The sequence below is a fragment of the Megalobrama amblycephala genome, linkage group LG22 (genome assembly GCF_018812025.1).
Source record: "Megalobrama amblycephala isolate DHTTF-2021 linkage group LG22, ASM1881202v1, whole genome shotgun sequence".
Lineage (NCBI taxonomy): Eukaryota > Metazoa > Chordata > Actinopteri > Cypriniformes > Xenocyprididae > Megalobrama > Megalobrama amblycephala.
Window position 1 is genome coordinate 19,181,701 of NC_063065.1, and position 20,300 is coordinate 19,202,000.

At 34.8% G+C, this 20,300-nt stretch overlaps 1 protein-coding gene across 6 annotated transcripts in view; it reads right to left on the reverse strand.

Annotated features, from left to right (window-relative positions):
* Positions 1–20,300, reverse strand: part of pou6f2 (POU class 6 homeobox 2) — a 157,139-nt gene that overhangs the window by 73,338 nt on the left and 63,501 nt on the right. For all 6 annotated transcript variants that reach the window (XM_048174776.1, XM_048174779.1, XM_048174777.1 and 3 more), the window contains one exon: positions 15,886–16,108. In XM_048174776.1, the coding sequence (XP_048030733.1) occupies positions 15,886–16,108 (223 nt within the window). The remainder of the gene's footprint in view (positions 1–15,885; positions 16,109–20,300) is intronic.

The following is a 20,300-nucleotide window of genomic DNA, read 5'->3' on the forward strand; positions in this document are numbered from 1 at the left end:
AAGTTATAGCACTTGTATTAAAACGCTCCGTGATGTGTATTGATAGGCTGATTCTTTAGATATTGATTGAACGGCACAGGCGTAATGACGAAGCTAGATTTGTGTAGGTTTTTATTGATTCCGTTGTAAGTCGGCAATGATAAGCTGTGAGGTTGCTATTGATCGTTTTGGACATTCAATACACTTGTTTTCATTTGGAGATTTCACTGTACTTTATCGACGAAATGTTTCTTCTTTTAAGCCGTAAGTGGCCAGAGCAAAATTTATTTGAACACCTACGTATTTTTGGACTTTCTTTAAAACTTCCCGGGGTGCTGTAACAATGTCAAACTTGACTTCTCACAGAGGCTGAAATGAAGTTTTAAAGTGTGGTTTTCCAGTTAAAATGAAATAAAAGCGATGCGTGCCACTCAAAGGCCCAAACATTCGTTGTTTTCATCCATTAAGAAGACTAATTATCATATTTTTACATAAAATACCATTTACTCACACAAGAAGGTGTATAGGTCGCAACAAACTCTCTATCTCCCCATACAAATGCACTTTGTTCTCGCTCTCAGTCTAATTGTTTCTGCCAAAACTCTGAGTTCCTATAGTAAATTGCAGGGGAGTTTCAGCCATAAGTCATATTATACACACATGCACTTCACACACACAAACACACTCACAAAAGAATGAAATATGGTTTACGAGGTCCTGTGACAGAGCACAATCGCACATTGTCAGTGGAGTGTGATAACCCCATTTTCATTCCGTTTCACTCCCATGAAATTACCATTAGCATTACGAGTCATGCAGAACCCAGATAAATGTAAAAACGCTACCCGGTTCTTCCAGACAGGAATAACAGTCCCCACAGATTACCATCTCTCTCTTTCGCCTTCTGCTTGCTCTGACTCTAATATTTCATTTACAATGTTTCGTCAGTTCATGCTCCCCTCACTGACCATGTAAATCACTAATCAATTTCCATTTCCAGAGCTTGACAACTGAAAGCCTATGAAATGTGTCTCAGAAGTCTATGTAAAGATTGTAATAAGATAGGGGACGAGGTATTGAAAATTACAACAGGAATATAGTACCTCTGTGCTGAATGACTAGGCTTTAAGCAGTTAAACAAGGGCTTCGGAATCCATCCTAACCGGTTTATCAAACCACTAACCCTAAGTATTCAACTTCAGTGCATAAATCATTTAGGAGAGATGTGCTATTACTTTTCTAAGCCGGTGGTTCTAAACTCAAAGGTCCCACACTAATCGAAGGCCCCCGATACAGGTATACGCTCAAAAATTTCTTTGGATATTTATGCTGTAATTATATCAAAGCTGCCTTCAAACTTTTTATTAAAAAAAAAAACTGGGACATATATCAGATTAACTAACCACAATTAATATAGTGATTCCAAAAGTTCAAGAACTGTACTGTATGTCATTCAATAAAAACAATAGTTGAGGAGAAATAAAAAACCAAAAAAAAAAGTATACAATTTAACTGTATTTATAATGAATGCATAAATGACTTACATTTAATTTAATTTAATACCACTTTAAAATTAAAATGAAAAGAATATGTATATATTTTCCAAATGATGATTTACTAACAAAATTCGGGAGAAGCAAGTTCAGATAATTAACCTAATTAGCACAGGTGGAGAGCATTCAGTTGATCGACTCAACCAATGTCAAAAGGTATAAATATCTGAGAGTTTATCAGCATCCCTCCTCCACCCCATCTCCTCACTTATAGTTCTATCTACTTTTACCACACCGGGAGGAGAACTCTGGGTTCGGGCCAAAATTCCGAGCTCGGAGCCCTCTCCCCGGACAGCACGCCAAATACGCATAACTTTACTCTATTTAATTATATGGATATGTGAACTCGTGAACTATGGGTACTTTTGGCTGTGGACTTATAACAATGTCTAACAATTTAATAACTGTGTCCAACAGTGTACTGTATATACATACAGTCCAGTAGAATTCTGTCATTTTTGTTCATTTTTCTCAAAGTCATTTCCACCACATCTCACATTTTCTATTTTCTTGCTTTTCTGTTGTGGAAATGAAAATGACATTAATGGAATAAAAAGGCAGACTTATTTTTACAAAATTAAATAATATTTCACAAATTAATTTAGCTTAATTTAAAATGACACACAATAAAAATATGCCGTTGAAGAATTATATCATATTTAAAAAAAAAATTAATTCAAACACTTTATTTGAAGCAAAATTGACAGTGTAAAACAACATATATATATATATAAGATATATATATATATATATATATATATATATATATATATATATATATATATATATATAAGATTTGGGGTGAAAATTGGGGGTGAAAATACTAATGTGCCTAAGACTTTTGCACTGTATAGATAGATAGATAGATAGATAGATAGATACATAGATAGATAGATAGATAGATAGATAGATAGATAGATAGATAGAATTTTTTTTAATAAACATTAAATTGTTTTGACTATTTAAAATCCTTGTTTAGATTATAATAGATTTACACATAATGCATATGATTTTTATGATAGATTTTCATATTTCAGGATGGAATGTCTGGAATGTCTGGAACAATACATGAGGAGCATTTATAAAGTAGCTAAAAAAGACATGCTAGTAAGATTATTGTGACTATCAACTGAAAAAAACAAAAAACAAAAACCTCTGAGACATAAAAGTTAAAGAAACACCCAGAAGCTGCATAACAGCACACTAAACACAGCTCAGAACACATTATCAACCATCCTGGCAACCATCCACACATTAGCATCCTGACAGCAACTTTTGCACAGACAAGCACCTAAATCCAAATATATAAATCTAGTTTTGACTTTAGACTTCCTCTTTGGATAAGACACTCACAATAATCTTCCCATTCCAATATTTCCAAAACCTCTTATGTTTCTCCTTCCTTCTCCACTTCCTCTCCATCATTACTTTAATAGCTTTTTTTTTTTTTTTTATCCCATGTCTAGTGTGTCCTGAGCAGTTTGTAGTACGTATGTATATCCCTTACTCCAACATCCTCCTACTCTTTCATTACATATCTGAGTGAGCATGGGCGCAGGGCTGGACTCTTCCATCACAAACATGTGGCTTTGCCTCAGATGTTCTACCTCCGAGGAGCTGTAGTCTCAGCGGTTTGGGAGGGGGTTAGGAGGAGGCGCGGTGAACGCGCACTAAACGATAGGTTTAATTTAATGCCAGTTTGAGAGGCTTAAGTTATTTCAGGCCTCCCTGCACCAGTTCTTCATCGGGAGAGAAAACTGCCAGTTCACTCCTTTAAAAAACATTACTGGCACTTCCCAATTATTTGTAGACTGATGCAATTACCATAAAATATGTATCGAACATGGATGAGTGGAGGGAGGCTAAATCCCAGCAGAATCACAGAGGCATACTGTATATGTGGGCCGCTCTGCATCCCGGTTCTCGGCTTATACGGAGCACGTGTGTCTCTTTCGGTTTTACCACAGGAGGGCCAGAGCAATGTGGCCGCCTCGATCGAAACGGACAAAGCCATATCCGATTACCATTATTATTGTCTTTTCCAATCTTCCTTCACATCCCCCCTCCATTTCTCTTCCCCTTTCTCTCTCTGAGGACAGATATTTTTCCTCTTTTCACAGTTTAAACAGAGTGACAATGCCACCAGTCATGCAGGACAGAACAGTATGTGGCAAGACAGGCAGCTGGTGAAGCCATTTCAAGATGACAAACGCCACCAATATGTCAAACATTAACAGCTCGATTTTACTTGACACCCGAAGGACACTCTGTGCCCTTAATGTTTCACCCGCACAATTGATGTAGCTAAAGGTCTTATTTTGTTTCAAAAAAGTAAGTCTTAAAAGTAAGTAAGACTAAAGTTAGTGTGCTCAAAAGCAGTGGACTAAATCCCAAAAATGTAAGAAAATCACAATTAAATCATCAGGTTTGATGACTAAATCCAAACAGACATGATGTGCCACTTATGACCTACATCTAAAAGATAAAAGAACCGTTTGGAAACATTGGTGTAATGTAAATTGATTGTGCATGTAAATATGTAAATTAATATAAATATTAAACAAATATAAAATGCTTGTTCTTTTCAGGATAACTCACTCTAAACACTCAAATGAAGATTTTTTTGGCTTTTCCTTTTTTGTTTTGTTTGTTTTTTGTTTTGTTTTGTTTTTTTCTCCTACACATCCATACCTTTAAAAAAGACTAAATAACTAAAAATGTGTACATACATGTTTAGGGCCTTATTATTATTACAATCAATGTTGAAAGCAGTTGTGCTGGACATGATACTTTTTTATGAATAGTTCAAATGAACAGCATTTATTTAAAATAGAAATCTTTTGTAATATTGAAAGTAATTTTTTACTGTCACTTTTGATCAATTTATTGCATATTTGCTGAATAAAAATATATATTTTTTAAAAATTACTGACCCTAAACTTTTGAACGATAATATAGACACATTGTATACAGATACTTTATATATAGATACAGATAAAACATATATATACACACTAGATGTGGCGATATTCGGTAATACGATATATCACGGTAATGAATATGCACAATATTGTTATCGTGGGCACCTAAAAATACTGTGATAATTATTTATTACGAATTATTCAAATTTTAAATTACATTTTAAGAATACGTTCCCCATCAACCCTATAAAATGCACAACACCGCTGTATGCTGCATCAAAGGAGCGCAGCAGATAGCGCTGATGGAACAACAGAAATGCAGCGGTTACCCCGGAAATCACAGTTATATGTTAATTCATTTTGCAACTTATAAATGCTGCTTATTGTTTGAGGCCTTGCTTAGCTAATGTTTTATCCTTTGCTACCTGTCCTACTAAATGACATGATGTCCTTAAAGTCATTCTGCTAAGAAAGCACCTGCAAAAGCACGCTATACCACGCTAACATTTCTTGTGAGTGTGCAGATGCTTCATTTGAGTGTGATGTGGTAAAATGTGTTGGTACTTGTGCAATGATGTTTATTGTTTGTGACATGAGGTGCTTTCTGTTTGAGCGCATGAATATGTGTGGGCCTACCTCACTGCGTGCGTATGTGTACAATACGATTTGTGTTATTTTTGTGGCTAAGCCACTGTCATATGCAGTCACATGGCATCACACTCAGTGGGAAAGAAAAGAAAACTGAACAATATCCAAAGCGAGCGGCACATGAGAATCTTTGTCTCTTCCTCAATTGTCTTGGAGAACATGTGGTGTAACCCCCCTAAAACACACACACACTCTAACACCACCTCTCACTCTCAATTATTTGGCTGCTGTCACAACAAATCAATCAAATTACCACAGCAAGTCTGTGTGCAGGTGCTGCTAGTGCATTGCTAGTCACATTAGCTTTGAGATGTATGAGGGCGGCAGCAATTTTATCACTCTTATTTAATATGACTCTCTCCTTATGAGTCGTCTTACAACTGCCTCAAACTTAAAACATTAAAGGACATTGTGGAAGGCATGCTGGGAATACAGTACTTTAAGTTAAACCAAGAAATGCAGGGAAAGAGAGTGAGAGAAAAAAGATACTGTCTATTTTTATATTAAATCAATGTTTAGGGTCCATGGAGAGTTCACATAATTTTTACTCTTTTTTTTTTTTTTTTTTTTTGCATGTTACAGTAATGCACTTAAAATGGGGAAAGACATTACAGAGTGCAGTTCATAATTTCTTCTGTACCAAAATGTGATTTTTGAGATTGATCTAGAAGTTGTCTAAATCCTCCTTTTAGTGGCTGGATTAACGTTCTAGATAGATAAACTTGCTATGCTATAGATGGATTTGTCTATGTAAACAGGTACACTCCTATTCAAAAGCAGTGCTAGGGGTGAATAGGGGTGTGACGAGATCTCGTGTCACAAAATCTCGTGAGACTAAATTGACAGCAGTCTCGTAATAGTTTGAGGGTGAAATTAGGAAAGAATATGCTACCGCTACGTTTACATTATGCCTCCACTGTCGTTTTGCTTTTTATAGAAATAAAAAACCATTTAATTCAGTTGGATAACGGTCGCTGCCGCTCCCTATTCACAGAGTATGCGCGATCGCGAAAGTGAAAGTAAACAAGAGCGCGTATTCAAACGCGATGTCAATACCCGGCATTTTGAAAGCGGCTCCCTGATGCATGCAAATATCTTCCAATATGAAAGCGATCTTAGGCTGGGCAGTGTAGTTGTAAGCATCTCTCAGCTCTGTATCATGCTTAAAGAAAAATGTGGTCTCTATTTGCACTTTGAATATTGAGAGAGTGCTTTGATTATGGTTGCACTTATTGATTGCACTTAAGACTAAAAGAAAACTGTTATTTATTTTTATGGTAACACTTTACAATAACGTTTCATTAGTTAACGTTAGTTAACTTTACACGAACTAAGGAAGAACAATACTTCTACACTATTTTAGTTCATGTTAATTTCAACATTTACTAATACATTGTTAAAATCAAAAGTTGTATTTGTTAACATTACTTAATGCACTATCATGAACTAACCATGAATGACTATTTTTATGTTTAACTAACATTAACAAAGATGAATAAATACTGTAGCAAAGATATTGCTCATTGTTGATGTTGGTTAAAGGTACAATTTGTAAGATATTCGCAGTAAAATATCCAAAAACCACTAGGCTAGTGTTACATATTTTGTCCAGCTGATTACTAACAATATCTCTAATGTTTTCAACTACTTGTAAATCATGAGAAAATTCCCATTCTAAACAGTGACACAGGGCAGTGCAGTCGCCTGTCAATGACGTCAGTTACCCTTTGTTACCGCCTTTACTGACGTAGAAACCACATGACAACAGTGTCGTGGACAAATGCGGAGGTAGTGTCTAGCGTCCAGCAAACCACTAGCTTGCTTCAAGCAGTTCTTGATTTACTTCTTGCACGTTTTATGGTGGATTGTGTTACTTATTTATGGAACATAATTACTGTTTACCATCTGCCGCTGGTTCTGTCGACAAGGACAGCTCCCGTAAACGTAAGTGGACAGGCCAACCAAACGACCCAAGAAGAGTTTGGGACAAGAGGAGAGAAAGAGCGAGGATCAATATGGGTGTTGCATTTTCTAGATGGAGAGAGCTTCGCGACAAACTTCACCTAGAAAGAGATGCCGATCTTGCTTGTGTTTTACTCGACAGGTGAGTTGTTTTGATTCGTATCTTTACAGAAAACGTATGCCATTATAACGATCAACACGATTAGTATTATGGGGCATACACGCCAAACGCGGGGCATCGCGTCTCTAGACCCGCGCGAGGACGCGTCCGATCCATAGTCTGATCGCGTCTTTGCATTGACTTTGTATGTAATCTACTCGCGCAAATCGTTGAATTTGCGTTTGCTTTGTATGCCCAATTATTGTGTTTGAATTTACATAAGTGTATATATTTGTTGAACAAGTGGTAATCGTTTTCATATCCTCTGACTAAACAGTAATCAATTAATTTACTGTCAAACTATATTTGTTGTATTGTATTGCAATATAGCATGACGTCATCAAACCACGCGATTGTTATTGTTTTGGTAGTGCGCCCTCTAGTGGCAGGTCCTACAACCTGTACCTTTAATACATTGTTTATAAATGAGACCTTATTGTAAAGTTTTACCATTTTTATTTATACTCTTTCTTCTAGGAGGTCAAAAGTTGTAGAAGCTCAAAAATCATTATACAGTAAGGTCTGAAGATACTCATATTAAATCATACAGGAGAGAAGTCAGTCAGTTGAGTTTGCGGCAAAACGTTTTACAGCGCTTGAATATTGTTGTCTTTTACTGCATATGATAATTCATACTCTGAAAGTAGAACTGAAATTACATTAATTACAAGATGATTAGTTAAAACATTTCAATTGCACCTGCAGATTATTTTTTTAATCATCTTTGAGTATTTCTTAAAAAGTAGTGTGTAAAAATCTCGTCTCGTTCTCGTGAACTCAATCTCGTGTCTCGTCTCGTGAGATACCTGTCTCGTCACACCCCTGGTAGTAACTGATTACATATGATCTGGATTAAGTAATCAGATTCCAAAAATGATGTATTTGTAATTAGATTATATCTCTTCATAAAATACTTGTAATTAGACTACAGTAATTTTTATTATTATTTTTTGTTATGTAATTTGGAATCAGTAACCGACTACAATTTGTAAGTAATCTACCCAACACTGTTCAAAAGTTTAGGTTCAATAAGAAAGCAATACTTTTATTCACCAAGGACACATTAAATTGATCAAATATGACAGTAAGTACAGTCCTAATGTTACAAAATATTTCTATTTCAAATGAATGCTGTTCTTTTAAACTTTCTACCCAAAGAATCCTAAAAAAAAAAAAAATGCATCATTGTTTCTACTAAAGTATTTAGCAGCACAACTGTTTTCAATATTGATAATAATAAGCAATACTTCTTGAGCAAATCAGCATATTAGAATGATTTTCAGAAGGCTTCAGTAATGGTCACAGTTAATAAGTAATAATATGTCACAATAATACTATTTTTAAGTAACTGAAAAACATGACAAAAAATCTTACCGACACCAAACATATGAACAGTGTTGTATGTTTCAGGTATCTTTGCATTGTGTGCCTATACATACCTGTGGATTACAAAAATAATTTTTTTTAGAGTTGATTATTTTCAGTGGTAATTGATAGTTTAACTTATATCTAACCCAGAACATCCCTTTAATTGGGTTAAAGGATTATTTCACTTTAAAATGAAAATTACCCCAAGATTTACTCAGCCTCAAGCCATCCTAGGTATATATGACTTTCTTCTTTCTGATGAACACAATCGGAGTTATATTAATAAATATCCTGAAGCTTTATAACGGCAGCCAACGGGGCAACGAGTTTGAAGCTCAAGAAAGTGCATTCATTCTTTTATTATAATGAAAATATTTTCAATATTGAAAATATGTGTCTTACACAAATGCATCGCTTCGCTTCAGAAGGATTTTATTAAGCCATGTGGAGTATGGATGGATGCACTTTCTTGAGCTTCAAACTCGTTGCCCCGTTGACTGCCATTATAAAGCTTCAGGATATTTATTAATATAACTCTGATTGTGTTCATCAGAATGAAGAAGGTCATATATACCTAGGATGGCTTGAAGTTGAGTAAATTTTGGGATAATTTTAATTTTAAAGTGAACTAATCCTTTAACATACTGCTAAGGCACTTTATTGAAGAAAACCAATTAATGAAATCTAATTAATCTTTCATGTTACTTAAACACAAAAGTCAAAATGTTCTTTTTGGTGGCAGAACATTAAAACACAAATACAGGGTACGTTAAACCTCTTTCTCCTTGACTCTTCCGTCTTTTACTCTCTACCTCTTCCTCATAATGAAATATCAGTGTTTTCATGTCTACACAGTACCATTAAGTGAACAGGTTCAGTTCAGCACCACGGACAGCTCACTCACAAGAAGCATGTAAAGGAGATAGTGTCTTCACGAGTCATAAATCGACCCATTTTTGAGATTTTAACAGATATATGTTTGCTGCACTTTTTTTATTAAAAATGTATGTAATTAAATGTAATTGTTCTAGTTCTGACATCATCTTGTCAGTTGTAAACCCATGTTCTCTAGGGAGGCATCATTTTCTGTAGCAGGCAACTTTCCTGTAGCAAGTATTGACTCGAAACGAAAGTCTCTTAAATTAACTTTCACTTGCAGTATATTTTTTTTAAATATGGCAAGCGTAACAGTTCTTGTTACTTCAGTTACAAACAAGTCGCTAGCAAATTATGAGCTTTCTATTGTCTTTCCTGTGTTCAACTTTATCACCCTTAAGGCTTCGAGTTTCTCTTTGACTTGGCTACTTTTAGCTAACCTAAGTGAGTTAGCAGCTTCAAGTTCCCCGTCTGTGTCAGTACTCAATCTAAAGCGATGCCCCGGTCTGACAGGAGAGCGATTCCTGTGAGACTACAACTGCTCTTTCATTGAGACAGAGGAGCAGTGTTGTGATTAGAGCCAACATGGTTCCTCATTAGCCTACGAGCGCGGAGAGACTCAGGCAATTACTCCTTATCCCTGAGTGCCGTTTTATGTTTCCTGCAAAGGGAACGCGCACACTATTCCTTCCCAGAACCCCCCACACTCCCCCTACACGCTACGCTGCAGGTTCTGATGTGCACCGATCAGGCAGCTTACAATATGAATTTGAAAGAGCCAGAGTATACATTTGTTCTGCATTAACTCAAAGTAGGCTGACAATGTAGCACTGATCTTTCATTTGCCTTACATCTCTTTAGGGAAAATATGCCGTATTACAAGGATGTTTCCAAAAAGCCTTTTCATAGGTCATGAAAAGACAGTTATTTCATGATCTGAGGATTACCCTTATGTTTTTTGCGAGAGGCCTGTTTTGAGGCTTTCTGAGTTGATGAGCAACAACGTAGATGTTATTTTCGTTCTGCGGCTTATTGAAAGACGCTTTGATGTAAGGAGAAGCACATTCTGTCATTTGGTTTGTTATGAGACAGAATATGGAAGGAATGTACAACAGAGGGATTTGTAATTTTCAAAACAGCGAAATCATATCATTAAGTCTCATATCAAGTCAAATGAAATCAAACAATGTTATTTGTGGCAGGAAGAAATGTCAGTGTCAAGCAAACAGACTTTCATTTTGCCATGTTTTTTGAAACAACACCCTGCATCATATATATTCACATTATAATTTCAAATCCAATCTCCTTTTTTATTCACAATTTCTAAAAATAAATGATTAATTCTATTCCTAACACCATGTTTACAGTCTGATGGACAAACAAACATGAGGCTGATTCTTATTCTATTCAAGTTACGGCTGGAATCGTACACATAGTGTTCAAGAGGGAATTCACTTTCTTTACTTGACATGTCCAGACATTAATCTTCCTGACAAAATAACAAGCTACAGCGGCGCCAGGGTTTAAAATGAGCGCGGAGTAACGCAAGCGCAGGCTTTTATTTAGACGACCGTGCCGAACTTCATGAAGCTGCCCCATCGCTGTGACGACCATTCATCAGCGCAGAGACGCAGTGGCGGGTGTGCACACGGACCACTGAGCCTTCGGCTCGGCACGCTCACGTGGACGGTCACAGTGAGGCGGCCATCTCCTAATTTGGAAAAGGTGAGCGCTATGATGTCATAAGGGGCTCTAGAAGTTATACGAGTCCCTTTGCCTTTTATTTCTCAAACTATCTTCTTTTATGTTCCACAGAAAGTCATACATGTTTGGAAGCTTTGAGTAAATGATGACAGAATTTGGTCACACTTTAGATTAGGGTCCAATTCTAACTATTGACTTTTAGTCAATATTAAATAGTTAGTAGTACTGCTTAATAATTGTTAGTAAGGTAGTTGTGAAGTTCAGGTATTGGGTAGGATTACGGGATGTAGAATATGGTCAGGCAGAATAAGTCATTAATATGTGCTTTATAAGTACTAATAAACAGCCAATATCCTAGTAATATGCATACTAATAAGCAACTAGTTAATACTGAAACTAGTGAATACTGGACCCTAAACTAAACTGTTACCCAGAAATTTCATTTTTGGGTGAACTAACCTTTAAAACCTCTTATGCCATCTTAATATGCACAACTATAAGTTAATTATTCATAAGCTAAATACCAACAAAAAGTGGGTGGGGCCATATACCGACCAATGGCAGACAAGAAGACAATGATGTTTACAATAATGATCTTTTTCAGAAGGAGTTCCAGTTTTTAAAAGAATACTGGATGCCTCTGATGTGTCAGCTCTTTTTAATGAATCAAAAACACTGTAATTCTAAAGTAGTATTTTATAAAAGTAAATAATTTTTTTAAGTATTGCTATTTAGGCCAATTATTACCACCTCTAAAAAGTGTGAAAAGTCTATATAAACATACCTTTTGCATTAACAGTTTAAAAAGTTTTTTTTTTTATTATTTTGCATATATTTTGCATAAAATAATTTTAATAATTTTGTAGTTTCAATATTATTTTTCATTTTTAGGGTGATGAAAAATAGTTAATGGCTAATTCTGCCACATTTACAAAAAAAAAAGAAAAAAAAGTGCATTGACCCTGCTAAATAGCCAAATAAATAAACTAATAAATACATAAAATGTATTTCTGCCAAATATTTATTTCCTAATTATTCATTATTTGAACCTTTAAGAAGCCACAATTGTTAAAAGAGGAATTAGAACCGGAATCACTGAATCCTTTAGGTAACACTTTCCAATGAGCCTCAATTAGTTAACATAGTAACACATTTGTTACAGTATTTACTAATCTTTGTTAACATTAGTTAATAAAAAATTCAACTGTTCATTGTTAGTTTACATTAGCTCCGTTAAATAATATTAACAGACACAACTTTTGATTTTAATAACATATTAGTAAAGGTTGGAATTAACATTTAACTAAGATCAGTAAATGCTTTAGAAGTATTTTTCATTGTCAGTTCATGTTAAATAATGCAGTTAACTGAACTTTATTGTAAAGTGTTGCATTCTTTACAACTCCCATCCCTATTTAGGAATGTGTAACCGCACTGATGAGGATGTCATCTGGACTTTATGGGCTTCGTTTCTGTTATACAATAATGCATAAATAATTGTCATCTTGCTCTGATAGACACAACGCATCAAGATAATGACTTAATAAATGACTTTTTACTTTTATAAACTCTAATTTTAATTGAATTCTCACCATGACATGAGCTATTAGATCTTATTTGCTCCTCATTAGTGTGACTTTCTATTACAACTTATGAAAGTGGCCTGTCTGCTTCACCTTCGAGTGTTTGATCTAGAGTTAATTAGAACATACTACACAAGCACACTGATCTATGTGTCTTTTTTGGTGCTTGAGGTCTAGATCTCTGCAGTTTGTGATTAATCAGGCCTGGGGGGCTGAGCTCACCGCTCAACTAAGACTGTCTGGCAGAAGCGCTGTGCCAGCAGCTTTCCATCAATGGGGGTGGGGGGTGGGGGGTGATGGGATAGGATTGGGGGATTGTGAGACACTGTGACTTGCTGTAGGGAGAGCAGACACAGTCAAATCATTTAATGTCACATGGCACCCGTGACACTACGCCCTTGGAGAATCCCCCAGGTTCTGATTCTAAAACTGAGAGGCCTAGTCAGAATAATTCACGCTAGTTTATCACTGGGTATTTTTTTAGGACGAGGACTTTTCTGTTTGCATTTGCACCACACATAAACACAATGTCAATGTTCATGATTTGAGTGCAAGAAGTATTTAAAGGGACAGTTCACCCCAAAATTAAAGGATTAGTCCACTTTTAAATAAACTTTTCCTGATAATTTACTCACCTCCATGTCATCCAAGATGTCCATGTCTTTCTTTCTTCAGTCGAAAAGAAATTAAGGTTTTTGATGAAAACATTCCAGGATTTTTCTCCTTATAGTGGACTTCAATGGGCACCAAACAGTTGAAGGTCATAATTAGTTTCACTGCAGTTTCAAATTGTTCAGCACGATCCCAGATGAGAAATAAGGGTCTTACCAATGAAACTATCGCTCATTTTCTGAAAAAAATTGAAAATTATATAAGTTTTAACCTTAAATGCTCATCTTGAACTAGCTGTCTTCTTCTCCTCTATTTGAATTCTGGCAGTGTAGACACTGCTAAGTATATTACTGCCCTCCACAGGCCAAAGTTTGAACTAATTGTTACATACTATTGAACTAGCATATTGCATATAAAAATTAGTTTAAACTTTGACCTGTGGAGGGCAGTAATACACTTAGCAGTGTCTACACTGCCAGAATTCTAACAGAGGAGAAGAGAGCTAGTTCAAGATGAGCATTTAAGGTTAAAACTTATATAATTTTCAATTTTTTTCAGAAAATGAGCGATGGTTTCACTAGATAAGACCCTTATTTCTCATCTGGGATCGTGTTGAACAATTTGAAGCTGCAGTGAAACTAATTTTGACCTTCAACTGTTTGGTGCCCATTGAAGTCCACTATAAGGAGAAAAATCCTGGAATGTTTTCATCAAAAACTTTAATTTCTTTTCGACTGAAGAAAGAAAGACATGGACATCTTGGATGACATGGGGGTGAGTAAGGAAAAGTTTATTTAAAAGTGGACTAATCCTTTAACTCACCCTCCTGTTGTTCCAAACCTGTATAAATTCCTACATTGGCAGAACAAAATAGTAGATCATTTAGAGAATGTTGGGATCCAAACAACACTGGACCCTGAATGTGAGGAAAAACACTGAGACATTTTTCAAAATGTTTCACAGAAGTCGTAAAAATTTGGAACAACATGAATCTTTTGTCAGTGAACTATCCCTTTAAGTGTTTAGGGTAGTGGGGTTGAAAAGGTTTTTTTTTGTCAATTTTTGTCAATGTTAAATCAATGAAATGTTGTGACAAAATAATTTTTTTACTAAAATGTACTAAAATACTAAAACATCATTTGCACCAAGTTTAAATAATATTTTGAATCCTAGATTTTCCATATAGTCTCAGACTTTAAGACTCCACTGTTCATGACCATTTGAAAAAACAAATCTCAGACAAAAAAGGACTCATTCACAACATTGTTACCGAACAAGCATAAAAAGTAAATGTCCAGTTAAGACAGACAATTAATGGACTGCAACGAAGAACCCCTTTCTAGTATCTATTTTAGAGAGTCCTCAAAATGCGAAGCAGGCCCCACAGGCACATTATCGTGACTGAGGGGATTCTGGGAAATTTTAGATATTTATTTAGCCCATGTGAGCATTTATTAAAAGCCTAGACGCGCTCTGATGCGTGTTGTTATTTATGCATGTTTGTGTCCATTAGAGACTTCTTCTCCATCCCACTATTTTAGTCATCCATCCATCCATCCATCCATCCATCTCTTTGGGACAACCTGTTTCCTGCCGTGCATTATTTTAATCTTCAGCCTCCTCCTCCTCGTCCGAAAAAGGAAAACGTGCTATTTTACATGCACTCAAATTTATAACCTATCATTTTTTAGTCAGGCATTAGAGAAGGTACCTCATCTAAGATTTATGACTGACGGTTTCCCCCTTCCACCCCTCAATCTAATGGTATAAAAGAGACAATGTTTTAAACATTAAAATGAAAACCATTTACAACTATGATCAAAAGAGAACATTCGTGCATTAAAGTTTAAAAGGCGAGGAGAAGTATGGACGTGCGGACGGAAGAAAAGAGGACGGGGAGAGATAGAGGTAAAGAGGAGAAGACACAAGCATGCTAGTGAATACTCCTACTGAAAGAAGAAAGAGCCTTAAAGTGCTTTTGCGCTTCATTGCAAAACGCTGACCTGTAATGAATGTGAACTACTTTCCCCGCCTATATCGTTCTGATCCTCCTGTCCTCTGCCTTTTTCGAGCACTTTCTGCAGGTATATCTTAAACGTGTACTGTTTGGATGGGGTGATGGTACTTTGAGACGGCACTACTTTTATGAGTTCTAAGAACACAACAAACATTAGAAGACTGTATACCAAGAAAACCTTTTCATGATATCCCCTCATTGAATTTGACTTTACAGGTTTGGATGGTACTTTTTATCCCTTGGGTATTCTTTTACATGTTTATTCTTTCAGTTTATAGACTAAAATAAATAAATAAACAACAAAAAAGCTAAAGAATATATGCATAGGATGTGCATTTGATGACCAAAAGTAAAATAATTAAAATAGACTGTTAGCATTATTTATGTAAATCTCAATAAGTAAATAAACAAATAGTTAATTAATTAATTAAATAATTTATGGTAAAACAAAACAATAAATAAATAAATAATAATAAAAAAAAAATTCATTAAGTACTCATACCTTGCAGATTCTGTAGGGGGAGTGTCATGATGCCACCAGCAGCAGCGGCCGCCACCAGGCCCTGTATGTTGGCAGCAGTGGGCAGAGAGAGAACCAGGCCCTGCTGTCCACCCAGATGCCCACCAGCGTTAAAGGGGATGAGAATGGGTTGGTTCAGACCCGGAGCTCCACCGGACATCACTCCACTAACCGCCGACGCCAGCTGCTGAGCAACTAGTAGAGACTGAAAGAGGGGAGTTTAACAGAAAGTTGTTCAATGTATGACTTATATTTTGTAATATATATATATATATATATATATATATACACTACCGCTCAAAAGTTTGGGATCGGTAAGATTTTTAATGTTTTTAAAAGAAGTTTCGTCTGCTCACCAAGGGTGCATTTACTTAATTAAAAATACAGTAAAAACAGTAATATTGTGAAATATTATTACAATTTAAAATGACTATTTGAAAATATTTTAAAATGTAATTTATTCTTGTGTTGGCAAAGCTGAATTTTCAGCATCATTAATCCAGTCTTCAGTGTCACATGATCCTTCAGAAATCATTCTAATATGTCAATTTGCTGCTCAAGAAACATTTATTGTGTACAATATTTTTTTTTTCAGGATTCTTTGATGAATAGAAAGTTCAAAAGAACAGTGTTTATTTTAAATCTAATCTTTTGTAACATTATAAACATCTTTACTGTCACTTTTGATTGATTTAATGCATCCTTGCTGAATAAAAGTATTAATTTCTTTCATTTCTTTTCAAAAAAATAAAAATTCTTACTGACCCCAAAGTTTTGAACGGTAGTATTAAATGTTACAAAAGCTTTGTATTTTAGATAAATGCTGTTTTGATAAATGACTTTCTATTCATCAAGGAATCCTGAAAAAAAAGTACACAACTGTTTTCAACATTGATAATAATAACAAATATTTCTTGAGGAACTAATCATCATATTAGAATGATTTCTGAAGGATCATGTGACAATGAAGACTGGAGTAATGATGCTGAAAATTCAGCTTTGCCAACACAAGAATAATTTACTTTGTAAAATATATTCAAATAGAAAACAGTTATTTTACATTGTAATAATTTTTCACAATATTACTGTTTTTACTGTATTTTTAATTAAATAAATTAAGCCTTGGTGCTTGGTGCTTAAACTATATAGTGTATATAGTTTGTATATATATATATATATATATATATATATATATATATATATATATATATATATAGTTGCTTTTGGGCAAAAACCTTGTATGTCCAAAACTGCTACTCTTTAGGAAATGGGTAATATATATATATCTCAAATAATTAAACTGGGTTGTAAAAGTTAATATTGTGGCTTTCAAGGTCAGACACTTGCATGTGTTAATATTATATTATTAACATTTTACCAAAATCAAGCTCATATGGAAGCTCAACAGGACCAGCATTAGAGTTTATATGGACATATGTAGTTTGAGCAGAGAAATTTCGGAGTATTTCGGACATACGTGTTTTGTCTGTCATTAGAATGGCCGCATCTAGGGCAGTAAGTGCATCGCATTATGTTTTCTCAGGTTATTATAGCTTTGTGGGCAGTCAGTTTTTTCTGTTATTTCACCAAAAAAAAAAGATGAAGTGTTTTGCACAGGCTAGCTAAAACAATATTAAATATGACACAACAACAAATGCTAGACTCTTTTCCTCTTAAATACATAAACATAATCATAAACATATATATATATATATATATATATATATATATATATATATATATATATATATATATATATATATATAGTGTTTTGAGGCACAGGTGGGTTTATGAGACTTTACTGACAGTTTGAGGATCCAATGGAGTTATGAGCTTTAGTCACAAGTTGCTTTTAATATTTTTCATTGGAGAAATATTTGCAAAACCCACAGACAGACATAAAGGATGACCATTGGTAATGATTTATGAAGAGAAAAATAAAAATGGAGATACAAGGTGCTACTGCTCCTTCCTGCATGTCAGCAATTTTCTTACTCTCTCTCACTTTTACAGATTGGCCACATTATCATCACTCCCATTTAGTAATTTATTGCTGTTTCTTTGGCTTGATCTTGTACAGTCAACCTGTATTACTGAGGACTTCTCTATTTAAGTCTGATTATTCAAGCATTGTTTCCTCAGTGATGAGTTTGTGTACTGACAACAGTTTTATAAATGTATTCTCTAACTCTTTAGATCTCCACAGATGAATGAAAGCTATACAGGTTTGGATCAACATTCATTTTAATCTTAGGATTTTAAAGTTAATTAGAAGGCCAAAAACATTCCTAGTTGAAGCAGTTTCATAATTTCTGGCATGATGCAGTTTTCCTAATTTTTAAACACACACAAAAAAAGAAAGGAATGACATCATGGAATAGAACGACTATAAAAGATATGAAGTGCAACTATTCTTATGGGAGGATCTACAGAAAACTTTCAAACTGAAATTGGTTCACTGATTCATTTGACTCTGTGTGATAAGACGAAGCTTTAACATTTCATTTACGACAACATATTAAATCCATTGGTAATCAGCATAAAACAATAGTATTAAATATTCTTTCTCCATCTAAATGGAAAAAAACATACAGACAAAAAGAATGTCAAAAAAGACAAAAAAAACCTTCTTATAGAACATACTGAGAGATGTAATTTGTCATTTCATTCACTTTAAACATTGACATAAAAAGAATGCAAAAAAAAAAAATCAATTAACCAGTCAAAGGACGACAACAAAGACTCTTCTGACATAGCTGTGTGACATGCTTAATCTTGCTGTTTTAAGTGTGTGTGATGTTGGTTATTTGAGGCACAAAATCAAAGATTGTCTGCCAGCATCCCATCTCAATCTCAAAGTGAATGCCATTGTCTGGTTTGCCTCTGTGCCCATGCTTGAAATCTTTGCTTTTTGAATAAGTCAGTTTAGAAATCCATATGTTGACATATTCTTGAGAGTTGAGAATATACGGTGCAAAAGTCTGGGGTCTGAATATTTTTTTATTAAGTATCTTATTCTCGCCATTTTATTTCATTTAAAAAAGAAAAACATTTGAACAGTAGAGTGTATACTGAGATCAGGCTTTGCCATAAATTTAATGATTAAGAAAAAATATTTATGGCACAGATAGATTGTTCTTCAATCTATAAACAAAGGGTGAAATTAAAGACAACCTCCAAGACCCACATTTTACATGTTTATTTCAGGACTGTAGTTAATTGTATCTTTAAAAATGCAGCCATTTTAGTGTGGCTTTGTCTGAATTATTTAAAAGGATGACATTTGTCTATAGATTTGTCTGTAGATTGGTCTAATTTGAATCCGAAAAATAAGAGTGATTAACTGCTTGTTGGTCAGACTAGTTCTTAAAGGGTTAGATCACCCAAAAATGAAAATTCTGTCATTTATTACTCACCCTCATGGCGTTCCACACCCGTTAGACCTTCGTTCATCTTTGGAACGCAAATTAAGATATTTTTGTTGAAATCCGATGGCTCCGTGAGGCCTGCATAGGGAGCAATGACATTTCCTCTCTCAAGATCCATAAAGGTACTAAAAACATATTTAAATCAGTTCATGTGAGTACAATGGTTCAATATTAATATTATAAAGTGACAAGAATATTTTTGGTGCGCCAAAAAATAAAAATAACGACATATCTTGATGGCCGATTTCAAAACATTGTTTCAGGAAGCTTTGGAGAATTATGAATCAGCGTGTCGAATCAGCTGTTCGGAACGCCAAAGTCACGTGATTTCAGCAGTTTGGTGGTTTGACACGCGATCCGAATCATGATTCGACACAGAAGAATCATAACACTCCGAAGCTTCCTGAAGCAGTGTTTTGAAATCGGCCATCACTAAAAAGTCGTTATTTTGTTTTTTTGGTGTACCATTAATATTCTTGTCGCTTTATAATATTAATATTGAACCACTGTACTCACATGAACTGATGTAAATATGTTTTTAGCACATTAATGGATCTTGAGAGAGGAAATGTCATTGCTGGCTATGGAGGCCTCACTGAGCCATCGGATTTCAACAGAAATATCTTAATTTGTGTTCCGAAGATTAACGAAGGACTTACGGGTGTGGAACGGCATGAGGGAGAGTAATAAATTACATTATTTTCATTTTTGGGTGAACTAACCCTTTAAGACTCAATCTCAAGTTAGCAACTATGTTTATGCAACTGGTCCCTGGATAAACTTAGAGCTTAGGACAAACTTTATAGAACACAGAGTCCATTTGATATGATGCTGGTTAACCAGAGGATTATATAATATGGGGATATCTTTATGTTAATTCATAGGCTTTTTGGTAGAAAGGATTTTTTTCTGCACAACTACATACCACTGATTTTTAAGACTTGGTACAGAACATGTCCCATAAATTTA